We start from the raw sequence: 13,825 nt of genomic DNA, 5'->3' as shown, positions 1-13,825 counted from the left end.
TCCCGTTCTCCACATCCTCTCCAGCATCTATAGTCTCCTGATTTGTTCATTTTGGCCACTCTGACTGGTGTGAGGTGATATCTCAGTGTGGTTTTGATGTGTATTTCCCTGATAAGGAGTGACATTGAGCATCTTTTCACGTGCCTGTTGGCCATCTGGATGTCTTCTTTAGAGAAGTGTCTATTCATGTTTTCTGCCCATTTCTTTTTAAAAAAATTTTATTTATTTTTGAGAGAGAGTGAGAGACAGAGCATGAGTGGAGGAGGGGCAGAGAGAGAGGGAGACACAGAATCCAAAGCAGGCTCCAGGCTCTGAGCGGTCAGCACAGAGCCCGACCAGGGGCTCGAACTCATGAGCCATGAGATTATGACCTGAGCCGAAGTCGGACGCTCAACTGACTGAGCCACCCAGGCGCCCCTCTGCCCATTTCTTCACTGGATTATTTGGTTTTTGGGTGTGGAGTTTGGTGACTTCTTTATAGATTTTGGATGCTAGCCCTTTGTCTGATGTGTCATTTGCAAATATCTTTTCCCATTCTGTTGGTTGCCTTTTAGTTTTGTTGATTGTTTCCTTTGCAGTGCAGAAGCTTTTTATCTTCATGAGGTCGCAATAGTTCATTTTTGCTTTTAATTCCCTTGCCTTTGGAAATGTTTCAAGTAAGAAATTGCTGCGGCTGAGGTCAGAGAGGTTTTTTCCTGCTTTCTCTTCTAGGGTTTTGATGGTTTCCTGTCTCACATTCAGAACTTTTATCCATTTTGAGTTTATTTTTGTGAATGGTGTAAGTGGGTTAGTTTCATTCTTCTGCATGTTGCTGTCCAGTTGTCCCAGCACCATTTGTTAAAGAGACTTTTTTCCATCGGATATTCTTTCCTGCTTTGTCAAAGATTAGCTGGCCATACTTTTGTGGGTCTAGTTCTGGGGTTTCTATTCTATTCCATTGGTCTATGTGTCTGTTTTTGTGCCAATACCATTCTGTCTTGATGATTACAGCTTTGTAGTAGAGGCTAAAGTCTGGGCTTGTGATGCCTCCCGCTTTGGTTTTCTTCTTCAATATTACTTTGGCTATTCAGGGTCTTTTGTGGTTCCATACAAATTTTAGGATTGCTTCAAGAAGAATGCTGGTGCAATTTTGATTGGGATTGAATTGAATGTGTAGATAGCTTTGGGTAGTATTGACTTTTTAACAATATTTATTCTTCCAATCCATGAGCACGGAATGTTTTTCCATTTCTTTGTATCTTCTTCAATTTCCTTCATAAGCTTTCTATAGTTTTCAGCACACACATCTTTTACTTCTTTGGTTAGGTTTATTCCTAGGTATTTTACGATTCTTGATGCAATTGTGAATGGGGTCAGTTTTTTTATTTGTCTTTCTGTTGCTTCATTATTAGTGTATAAGAATGCAACTGATTTCTGTACATTAATTTTGTATCCTGCGACTTTGCTGAATTCATGTATCAGTTCTAGCAGACTTTTGGTGGAGTCTGTCGGGTTTTCCGGGTATAATATCATGTCATCTGCAAAAAGTGAAAGCTTGAATTCATCTTTGCCAATTTTGATGCCTTTGATTTCCTTTTGTTGTCTGATTGCTGATGCTAGCACTTCCAACAGTATGTTAAACAACAGCGGTGAGAGTGGGCATCCCTGTCGTGTTCCTGATCTCAGGGAAAAAGCTCTCAGTTTTTCCCCATTGAGGATGATATTAGCTGTGGGCTTTTCTTAAATGGCTTTTATGATGTTCAAGTATGTTCCTTCTATCCCGAATTTCTCTAGGGTTTTTATTAAGAAAGGATGCTGAATTTTGTCAAATGCTTTTTCTGCATCCATTGACAGGATCATATGGTTCTATTTCTTTTATTAGTGTGATGTATTACGTTGCGAGTGTTGAACCAGCCCTGCAGCCCAGGAATGAATCCCACTTGATCATGGTGAATAATTCTTTTTATATGCTGTTGAATTCAATTTGCTAGTATCTTATTGAGAATTTTTGCATCCATATTCATCAAGGATATTGGCCTGTAGTTCTCTTTTTTTGCTGGGTCTCTGTTTCGTTTAGGAATCAAAGTAATGCCGGCTTCATAGAATGAGTCTGAAAGTTTTCCTTCCCTTTCTATTTTTTGGAACAGCTTGAGAAGGATAGGTATTATCTCTGCTTTAAATGTCTGGTAGAATTCCCCAGGGAAGCCATCTGGTTCTGGACTCTTATTTGTTGGGAGATTTTTGATAACTGATTCAGTTTCTTCGCTGGTTATGGGTCTATTCAAGTTGTCTGTTTCTTCCTGTTTGAGTTTTGGAAGTGCGTGGGTGCTTAGGAATTTGTCCATTTCTTCCAGGTTGTCCAGTTTGTCGGCATATAATTTTTCATAGTATTCCCTAATAATTGCTTGTATTTCTGAGGGATTGGTTGTAATAATTCCATTTTCATTCATGATTTTATCTATTTGGGTCATCTCCCTTTTCTTTTTCAGATTGGCTTAGTTATTTTAAAGAGCAGTTTATTATTAACTTAGGATTTATAGTGTGAATCGTGACTGACTGTGTATTATAACACAGTAGTTCTCAGATACTTTTGGCCTAGGACCCTTTACATTCTCATGGGTTGAATACTCCAAAGAGCTTTTGTTTACGTGGGTTTATATTATTAATTAAAAAAAAAAAAAATCAACACTTTTGGTTTCAGCTCTGACATGCAAAGAGTTTGGAATTCATCACAACTGTCTTTATCATAAGAGAAAAGCTGTTTCAACTGAAAATCAATGACTTTTAAAAAATCTACCAGATAATTGAGGTCACAGGGCAAACAAAGAGCCACTCTGAAAACTGGAGAGAGGTAAATGCAGAAAATCACACTTGAGATTTGCTTATCAGGGACAGAATCTTCTGGAGGCAGTAACTTGTAGGAACACTTAAATGGTCATTAATAAATTGCTGGAAGCCAAGTGTGGACTAGCTAGCTAGGAGATGGAAACCCCTGAGAGCCCACATTTAGTAGTCCCATACTTTTATGGGTTTTACTTCCAGGAACCCCACCATATTTACACAGTGAAGATTGGAGAAGAATCCCCTCAGGCTTTCTGCAGTGGGGAGGGGAAAGTAACCATTTGGAAATACAGCCGACACTATTCCTAAAAAAAAAAAAAAAAAAAAAATTATGTTTATTTATTTTTGAGAGAGAGAGACAGTACATAAGTGGGGGAGGGTCACAGAGAGAGGGAGACACAGAATCTGAAGCAGACTCCAGGCTCCAAGCTGTCAACACAGAGCCTGACTCAAACCTATGAACCGTGAGATTATGACCTGAGCTGAAGTCAGAGGCTTAACTGACCTAGTCACCCGGATGCTCCAGCCCACAGTGTTCTTAACAAAGGTGTACCCTCAGGGGAAACCACCAGAGTCTTTTGTGATCTGGGGATGAGCAATTAGACTACTCTGACCCCTTTAGCCTTCCAGTCAGCAAGTAGGGGCAGGGGGATAAAAAAAAAAAGACATTTTTGATGGTGACAGGCTGGGGACTCGGGTATGCTAAAAATAGATTTAGTCATAAGATTCTGGAATGCCTTCCTTCCCCAGTGCCTTACCAATATTAATAGGGCTTCAGTATAAAAACAGATGACAGTTGAAAGAGTAGGATGCAGACTATTTTAAAAGAGTTTCTAGGGAAACCAAAGACGGGGGTGGGGGAACAAAAGCAAGAATACTGGAGGAAATTGAAGCCTCTGACACCTATAGTTACAGCAAATGTTAAGCATAGCCTATCTTAACCAGATTAACATAAAACTCCACACTAACAGCCTGATTACTTCAGGTCCTATACATTTCTCCAGATACATTATGTCTGGTTTTCAGCAAAACATAATGCATGCTAAAAGGTAAGAAAAACTTAGGCTGAAAAGACAAAGCAAGCATTAGAACCAGTCTTACACAGACACAGATTTGGGAATTAATCAGGGAATTAACTGGCATGTATAGATTCTATCCTATACTATAGTAGCATGTACTGCTAGAAGAGGGTTTCAGTTTGGAAGATCCTTCCTATTTAGGGCAAAACCTGACTCTTTTCATGGCAGTTGCCAGAACCATAGCAAGGTCCTCAGCTGAGCAGGAGTCTGAGGGTAAAGATGAAGATCCTGGGAGCAGAGCAGGAGCTGTGGAAGAGGTCTGGAGATGGAACCTGGGCCAAGTAAGGGGGTGCTCACAGGCTTATTCCGGTAGCCTGGAACCTGGGCTGCTTTCTGCCACAGATGTGCAATTTACAAGTAGCAGGGTGTTTGCAACCACCTGCCCCAGGCGAGAGCCACAGGATGGGCACTTGGCGAAGTAAGGGGCCTGGGTGAAAGTCCTTGTGGGTGTGAATGATGAAGAATTTGCCAGGAAAACAAACCCCTGTAACCTGGATCACATCACAAAGTTCAACTCCTGGATTCTGCATACAGCCACTGCCTACTTTTTGCCATCTGGAACACATGGCCTCTCCCACCACTCTGAGTACCTTTTTTTTTCCTTTCTTTTATTAGGAGAGAGTGCACAGGCATGCTCACAAGAGGGGCAGAGGAAGACGGAGAGAGCCTGCCATGGGGCTTGACACTGGGCTTGATCCCATGATCTTGAGATCATGACCTGAGCCAAAATCAAGAGCCAGACACTGAACTGACTGAGCCACCCACCCGCCCCACTCTCAGTACTCCTGACCAATCACTACATGTGAATAGCACTTAGGATGAAAATATTAACAATAACCAGGCCCTTCCCTAAATGAAATGCAACTGGTTTGCATATCTTTCAGCTCCGAGCCAAAATCAAAGCCTCTGGATGATAGGTTTAGTGGGCACTGTGAATGGGGCACACATCATTTCAGAGGGTTGCAGAAAGGTTGAGGGGGTAGAAGGGCACTGGATCTGGGAGGAGGGGGTTGGAGGGATAGATCACAGAACCAGGCCTTAGTTGCTGCCTTGCCAGTGACTTGCTAGGGGACCTAAGGGAGTCACTTCTGCTCTCTGTGCTTCAGTTTCCTCATCTGTCCAAGTCTTAGTCATTGTCTTCTGGCCATCTCCAGTGAAGATCAGAAAAATACTGCTAAAACATATTGGAAGTAATAAGGTCAGTAGCTTCATGTTGCTGACTAATAAGTAATCAGTAAAATATTATATTTTAATGTTTATTTATTTATTTATTTTGAGAGAGTGGGAGAGGGACAGAGAGGGAGAGAGAATCCCAAGCAGACTCCACACTGTCAGTGCAGAGCCCAATACGGGGCTTGATCTCATGAAAGTGGGGTCATGACTTGAGCCAAAATCAAGAGTTGGACGCCCAATTGATTGAGCCACCCAGGAGCCCCTAAAATATTTTGAACAATAAATGAAGTAATAATGCTCATGGTTTTCTGTTTCGTCCGAATTTATTGCTCTGTCTGAATTTAGAGGTTTAGATCAGGCAAGTTGCTATCAGATTGACAAAATTCATATTTGGGTCATTGCCCATGAAATGTGTCAGCACCTAGTGGACTCTTGATATTGGGGATCCTGAGTTTCTGCCCGGTGAAACATACCTTGATACAAGGCAAATTTTCAATGTACAGACTCCTCAAACAGCAACCAAGTAACCACAGGAATAAAAGGAAACCAAGAAATGAAGTGGTCATCTCTGTAGGGAAGGTCTACATAACTTGTCTATTTAATCATGACTAAGCTCATTCGAGAACATGTCCCTCAGAATAGTTGCTGCTTCGATGGAGGGCATAGAAAAGAAGCTTGGAAAAAAACATTTTTGTAAGATAAGAAGTAGAAAAACACCCCACAGTTAATTCAACTCCAGAGTATTGGGTTCAGTGAGAGTGAACATAGTAGGTTCCTGTACTCAAGACAAATGTCTGTTCAGAGTTAAAACAGGAACTGGAAATCCTTACGACAAATGAAACTCAAATTAAAATTTTTATGTTTATTATTTATTTTTGAGAGACAGAGCATGAGTAGGGGAGGGGCAGACACAGAATCCAAGCAGGCTCCAGGCTCTGAGTGGTCAGCACAGAGCCTGATGTGGGGCTCGAACTCATGAGCTATGAGCTCATGACCTAAACTGAAGTCGGACGCTTAACTGACTGAGCCACCTAGCGCCCCTGGAATTCAAATTTTTAGAGAGGTACAAGCATGTGTCATGGATACAGAGGAAAACGAGCAATTAACATGGGAGACAGATGGGAAGCAGTGAAGAATTTACCCAGGATGTTGCATTGAGTAAAGCCCTGCAGGGTTAGTATTACGGCAGATAGAGGAGGAAAGGGACTGGGAGAGCCATCTAGTCAAGGCTCAGTGGCATGAAAATGCATGGCATATGGGGAAATGCAGTGGGAGATGAAGCTGGAGAGATAGACTATGTGGAAAGGTGGACAGGGCCCCATCTAAGATGACACGTGAAGTGCCTGGGACACAAGATTTAAGGAGGCATTCACTTTCAGAGGCAGACAAGTGCAGGATTGGCACAGTGACTATGGCCATTAAGTAGAGGATTGATTTCACCATCTCCCATACAGGCATTGTCAACAATAGCTAAACAGAGCACAAATGTCCGTTGACTGATGAAAAGATAAAGAAGATATGGTGTGTGTAAAGAATGAAATCTTGCCATTTGCAGCAATGTGGCTGGAGCTAGAATGTGAAATAAGTCAACCAGAGAAAAACAAATAACATGATTTAGCTTGTGGAATTTAAGAAACAAAACAGATGAACGTGTGGTTGGGGAGAAGAAAGGGAAACAAACTACAAGAGACTCCTGATAATAGAGAACAAACAGGGTTGATGGAGGGAGGTGGGTGAGAGATAGACTAGATGGGTGATGGGTATTAAAGAGGGCACTTGTGATGAGCACTGGGTGTTGTGTGTAAGTGATGAGTCACTGAATTCTACTTCTGAAACCAATATTGTACTGTATGTTAACTAAAATATAAAAATAAAAACAACAAAACCCCAAATCTTCCATACGAGGGACTTCTGCTTCTGGGAAGATGGAGTAGGTGTACTTTTATGCTTTCTACCAAGTGTGACTAAAAATCCTGGACGTTATGTATAAAACAAACACAAGGCCTTGACAGGTGGAGAGAAGAAAACAGACAAGTTAGGAAACTTGAAATCCAAGGAACATGGTGGTGAGCTCTCTGGGTTTTGTTACTGCCTCATATTTCCAGACTTGGAGATGAAGAAGCAGCAACCTGGAAACACCAATAGGTGCAGACAAAAACAAACACAAAAAACAAAAAAATACAAAAACAAACAACAAGCCAACAAACCAAAAAAGCAAAACCCTGTTGTCTCTAGCCAAAGGACCAAAAAAAAAAAAAAAAAGGAGGGGAGGAGCCTGACAAGACAGGGAGCCTGTATTCCAGCCAAATATCCCAGAAAAAAACTGTGGCTCACCCGCAGCCCCCCTCCCCAGTAAAGACTTAACCTAGACTTTCACTCTCACCAGGCTATAAAGTATTGTCCCAGATCACCCCTTTTTGCCAGACTAGTGTCAGAGAACACTGGGTGATAACACCCCCATCGGTGGAGATCTTGGGAAGTGTGAACTTTTCGTTTTGACCCAGTGATAATGAGGCACCATTCCACTTAATTGCTGGGGTAGTATCAGAGAAGGCTTACTGGAAATTCAGGACTTTCACCTCCTGAATAAGACCACCTCCACTGCGGTATCAGTGGAGACCAAAACACGAGGGGATTTTTCTGTGGTCTTCACAGATCTAGTTGATCTCCTTGAGGTAAAATTCATGAAAGTGGCTCCCCTCCCAGATGAAACTTGGGACCCCAAGAATTTGTTTCTTCCATGCTGGTCCTCATTCAGCCTCCAGCAATTTGTCAATTACCATTTAAAAATTCCTATCAGTTGCTGACTCTAGCAGTGGCTTCTGCTTCTGAGAAGCTGTGATTCTCTATATTCACCAGTCTCTTCAGTTTTGGGGTGTCTATTTGCCCTGTGACTTCAATTCACTGGTTGACCTAGGAAGACATTATGATTATCAATTGTTCAGCTTTTTTCTTATTTTGAGGATGGCAACTCCCAAGCTTTTTACATGTTGTGGTGGAACAGGAATTTCTGCGTTGATTTTTATTCATCCTTTTTTTTTCTGTTCCTCAGACTGGATATTCTCAATTGACCTATCTTTGAGTTCACTGATTATTTCTTCTGCCTGCTCAGATCTGCTCTTAAGCTTTTCTCATGAATTTTTCTCAGTTACACTTTCCAACTCCGAAATTTCTGTTTGACTCTTTACTAATTTCTCTCTTTGTTGATACTCTCCATCACAGTCATTATTCTCATACTTTAGTTCTTTAGACATGGATTCCTTTGAAAATATTTAAAATAGTTGATTTAAAACCTGTGTCTAGTAGGGCCAATGTCTGGGCTTCCTAGGGAAAGTTTTTTATTGATTACTTTACTTTTATCAGCCATACTTTTGTTTTTTCTTTCCTTCCTTCCTCCCTCCCTTCCTTCCTTCCTTTTTCTTTCTTTTCTCTATCTCTCTCTTTTTTTTTTTTTTTTTTTTTTTTTTTTTTTTGCATGTCTTGTAGTCTCAATGAAAACTAGACATTTAAAATAATATAACATGGCAGCTCTGGAAATCTGATTCTCCCTGCCATCCAGAGTTTGTTTTTGTTTGGTGACTTCTCAACAAATTCTATAAAATCTGTAATCTTTGTTGTAGGTGGACACTGAAGTCTCTGTTGATTAGCTTAGTGATCAGCTAATGATTGGACAAAGATTACCTTAAATGCCTGGAACCAATTAAATCCACTAGTCTTTCATGAGGGACTCTGTGTGCATTGGGGCATGCCTTTGACAATCAGCCAAGCAATTGAAAACTCTGCCATAGCCTTCACTTTTTGCTTGGAAAAAGCCTCAAGGTCAGTGAGAGGTGAATGCTTAGCGCCATCTCATGTCTTTCTTGAGTATGCTCACAGCCTTAGACATGCACACAACCCTACACCTGTGCATGGCTTAGAGTCCCAGGAATATATCAGAGCTTTTCAAAACTCCTGTGGACATCTAATTTACCAGCTTTTCCTTTAAGCTGTTTGGCTACTCTGTGATTTGCCCCAAATGTTATCCACTACCTCAGGCAGCCAGGAAGTTAAAACTATTGTCTGTAATTGTTTTTGCCAAAATCCCCTTAGAAGAAGACTTTTTGCATTGGGTGAACTCTTAAGTTATGTCAAATACAGACAGATAGCTTTGCAGGTGAGGATTTTCAGGTAACCAGCACACAGGTCAAATAATGACAATTCTTTGGGAATAAGGCTTTGATAGAGCTTTGCCTCTATTTTCCCTTTGGTGGCTGCATTGGAGCCTGGGCCGTTATTTTCAAGGTTGCCATGGAGCTGGAGAGTGAAGGATGGAACAATGTGATAAACCTTGCTGTTTATACTAAGATTCAGTTCTTCTTAAATAAATGTTTCCTGAGCTGCACCAAGCTTTTAATTTTCAGAGTCTGAAAAAGTCAGTTTTTCTGCTAGATTCCTCATTGCTTTTAGAGAGGAAAGAATTTTCAGAGGTCTTATGCCACTGTTTTTGTTGATAACTCCCCTGCTGTTTGTGATTCCACCCAGGGTTTGGACAAAGCAACAAGGAATAACCCTTCATAGTTAAAATAGTTTCCTCATTTAATTGAACGAGCTTTGTTAGGTGTGAGTACTTCAAAATAATAGAATCCTGATTTATCACAGGCATCCTATTCAAATTACTTTTTGAAATCTTTTTGCCTTAGCCAAGAAGTATAATGTCCCAAAGTCTGTTAACCTATATCTGAGTCCTGTAGAATGACTACAACTATATATTATTCTATTGTGTTGCCACAACATAAAGTCTACCCAGTCTTCTATAATTGAACTTTTAAATATATGAGTATTTTTAGATATTGGACTCTCCACACTACCACACTACTGTCATTTTACTTTATTGAAATCCCAGATTTGCTTTTAATTAATGGTCAAGCCCTAAAAGGTTCTCTGAGGGAAGAAAACTTAAAAAGGTGAGACTGAGAGTAAATTATTTAGAATAGGATTTGGACATTCGTCTTGCTGTTGGTCCTAACATATATCTGAACGTGGAATGGAATTCAGAACTCTGTGAAAGGGCGTTGGTGTCTGAAGTGTTGATGTCACATAGCCCATGTATGGCCTGACAGGCATAGAAGTTGGAGCTGGACGTTGGCTGTGCGTTCTGCCAGCTCTCGTGGAGACTATGCATCTGAAAATAAGCTCTTCAAACTTTGTATCTTAATTACTCCTAACAGGGATAATTAGAACTTTCTTTCTCAAATTAAAAGTTTGAGAAATTCCTGATAAGATGTACTGTTCCCTAAAGTTTATATTAATTGTAATTTTGTTTTACTGCCGGCATTCATCGAGCATGGAAGAGTTAGAAAATAGTAAGTATGGGGGCGCCTGGGTGGCTCAGTCGGTTAAGCATCCAACTTCGGCTCAGGTCATGATCTCTCGGTCTGTGAGTTTGAGCCCCGTGTCGGGGGCTCTGTGCTGACAGCTCAGAGCCTGGAGCCTGCTTTGGATTCTGTGTCCCCGCCTCTCTCTGCCACTCCCCCACTCATGCTCTGTCTCATTCTGTCTCTCAAAAGTAAATAAATGTTTAAAAAAAATTTTTTTAAAGAAAAAAATAGTAAGTATGTTTTGGCAGTTGGATTGTTTATTCTTCAGTCCTTCTTCACTTTCCCCCAGTTTCAGGGAATAAGGTTAAAAAAATTGCATATTCCAGAAAAACTGGATTTCCTGGGAGGATTTAGAAGGAAAAATGGCCGTTGTCAGTGGGAGAATAGAAAACTGTTTTCCTGAAACATGTATCACTTACAAAATGGATTTGTATATGATCAGCATTGTTGAACATAACCTTTTTAAAAAGTCATCCCCTTAATCGTTCCCATAGATTTTTTAGCTTGCTATCGAGTGAGGACTTAATTCTGAATCTGAAAATGAATGTATCTCAGGAAATCCAGGTATTTGGGACTAAAACCATTTGTATAGCTGCGCATTACTTCCTGTGAAAGGAAGAATGGGACTCTTCCACGTTCTTCTTTCTTTCTGGATTTTGTATTTCAGTCTCCTCTCATTCAAACATACACCCTTTCCCCCTCTCTGGGCCAGCGTAGGGTCCTAGGCTTTCTGGGAAGACTCATTTTGCATAAGGATCCGTGGTTTGGGTTTCATTCTTTTTCCACTAGAGGAAGCTGCTGAGGTCGCTAGGTGGGTGTGTGGGGAGGGAGGCCACATTCACTGCTTGCCTTCGCTTCTCTGCCTAGATAAGTCTACTAAAGTCAACACAGTAATTATGTTCAGCATTGCTGGCGGTATCCTGGTGGCCATGCTTGTGCTGATGGCTGTTGTCATCTGTCTTTACTACAAAGTAGCCAACGCATTGAAGTGAGTGATGTGGGTAAGAGTGAAAAATACCCCCTCAAATAGCATACCTGGGGCTCTCTGCTTGAGCAAGGTCATTCCTTGCCCTGTGGCCCCACCCTGGGTGAGGCCAGGAAGGGCAAGTGGGTTGGAAAAGGCAAAGGCAGGTGAGTGTAGAACCTTGGTTTTTTTCCCCTTCTGGCTTAGGGCTGTGAGCTCATAAGTAGAATGTTCTCGGCTGGGTGGCTGGGTGCTGCTTTGCTTCACCTACCCTCACTGAGTTGACCCTCTTCCCGATCACGCTCTGCACTTGATGGGCCTGTAGTGATCCGCTGGGTGATCCACGCTTGTAGTTTGCTCTCCTTTATTTGCTGCAACCTGATTTTACATTTCTAACAATCCTAGGAGAGGAGGGGGTTAGATAGGAACTTGGGACAGGGCCAGAGAACTCTAGTTTGGGGCTGGTGTCATGTATTTAATTGGCTCCAGCCCTAAACTTCCCAGGTACCCCCGATAATTGTGACAAATGGATGGAGAAGAAAAATTCTAATCCTATACTTTGCGTATGTCTTTTCTTAAGATGTTCAAAGGCACCTCTTTGTTTGGCCTTAAAAAATTCGCCCCTGGACAAGGTCGCGGCCGCAGCCATCACTTCTGGGTCTTATCCCAACCTCCAATGCTGTGACGAATGTAGCTTGTATGCCGACTTTGATTCCCTGCCACCATGCTTCTGTGACGTAAACGAGGGACTCTGACTTGGGTGGGCACAAAAATCTTCGTGCGCAATCTTTCTTTCTTAGTAGAATGTTTTATTATTCAAGTCAAGTTTTATAATGTTTACATTATGTGTTATGTAACATATTTATGTACTTTTGAATAAATGCAATATTGAAAATAATTCTTTGCCTCTGGTGTTTGTTGTTGTTTGTTATAAATGCACTTAGGGACCCCTGGGTGGCTCAGTTGGTTAAGGTCCAACTTCAGCTCAGGTCATGATCTCACACTTCCTGAGTTTGAGCCCCGCATCCAGCTCTGTGCTGACAGCTCAGAGCCTGGAGCCTGCTTCGGATTCTGTGTCTTTCTCTCCCTCTGCCCTCCCCTGCTTGTGCTATCTCTCAAAAGTAAATAAACATTAAAAAAAAGTAATAAATGCACTTAAATTTGTGTACTAGCCACTTGGTGACTTGGGGCAACTATCTTGTAGTATTATATTGCAATATAAAGAGAGTTATCTCCAATGCCAGAAGAAAAATATATATTGATCTTAGAGCGTTTCCAGTTTCCGACTCAGAAATTCCCAGCTGGAGGAGCTCATTTGGCTCTTCTCCTCCCGAGAGTTTCACCCACTCTCATCTAGCTCCTCTCCTGCACAGTTCTGTCACACTGTCCTGAAGGAGGACACCTGTCATCTTGGAGAGAGTGGGAACAAAGCGATGGGACATGTCTGGGTTTAAGTTAGCTTATCTGTGTAATGATGGGGTGGAGCCCAATGGCATCTGAAAGACATTTCAGAAAACCCGAGATTCTCCCTCTGGCATTCTCCAAGCAAATCTTCAGAAGCAGATTCCTTCCCTTCTGGATCCCTTTAACAACAGGGTCTTGCTAATTCAGCTGCCAGTGCCTGTAACTGCCGACCGGAACCCCCAGCTGAGTTGGAGAGGCCAGGATTCTCTTGGTCTCAGCAGTAGGACATACTCTTCTCCACTCCTGTTCATCAGCTCCCCTCTGTTCCTGCTCTTTCCCCTGTCTGGACCCCTTTTTACTCACAGACTGTCCATCTGAAACTACATTTTGGACTTGTTAACAAAACCCTGGCTTTGTGAGCAGAGCACTCTCTCCAGAGGGCTTGGCTGATGAGGCCATTTCAGCACTCCAGTGGTGGAGAGATTTGCCAGAAGGGATGTGGGAGCTGAGGCTGCTCTCACAGAGCAGCCGTTTGGAATGGCCACGAAAATCCCTGCAGGCTCCAGGATGAGTTTCAGGAGGCAAATTCAAGGCTGCATCTTCCCTGCATCTTGCCCTGAGACTTCCCATCTGGAAATGACCTGTCCCTCTTGAGTTCCTGAAGCACTTTCTCTGCCTCTGTCTGGCGTCTCCTGTTCAGGCCTGGTGTTCGGTGTTCACTTGCACTTCGATTTTCTCGTCGCTGGCAAGCTCCTGAGCCCATCCCATTTCCCTCTCAGTCTCACCCAACGGGCAGCACAGTGCGCAGAACCCTGGAGGCCCTGTGCAAGCACGTTCTGTACAGGAATTCCTTGGGAATACATCTGAAGTTCAGGCATCTCAGGGTCCACGAAGGAGGCAGGATGGGGCAAGGGCTCCTGGGACACCCGTCTGGTAGGCAGTAGGGACAGAGCATACCCTGTGGGCTTCAGAGCTAGATACACTTGGTTCAAATCCAACTCTGCCTTTCAATAGCCATGGGCCATTGG

The 13,825-nt window shown here is 42.3% G+C and overlaps 1 protein-coding gene across 1 annotated transcript in view; it reads left to right on the top strand.

The window, feature by feature from the left end:
• Window positions 1–13,825, top strand: part of LOC109252319 (uncharacterized) — a 17,427-nt gene extending 3,602 nt beyond the window's left edge. The window contains exons 2-3 of the mRNA XM_019424718.2: window positions 11,297–11,417; window positions 11,974–13,825. Coding sequence (XP_019280263.2) covers window positions 11,297–11,417; window positions 11,974–12,148 — 296 coding nt within the window. The 3' untranslated portion in view covers window positions 12,149–13,825. The remainder of the gene's footprint in view (window positions 1–11,296; window positions 11,418–11,973) is intronic.

This window comes from Panthera pardus, unplaced genomic scaffold, assembly GCF_024362965.1.
Source record: "Panthera pardus isolate Hobbes unplaced genomic scaffold, ASM2436296v1 HiC_scaffold_22, whole genome shotgun sequence".
In the NCBI taxonomy this organism is placed as follows: Eukaryota; Metazoa; Chordata; class Mammalia; order Carnivora; family Felidae; genus Panthera; species Panthera pardus.
The sequence above is the reverse complement of the archived record's forward strand: the minus strand, read 5'-3'. Positions and strand labels throughout refer to the sequence as shown.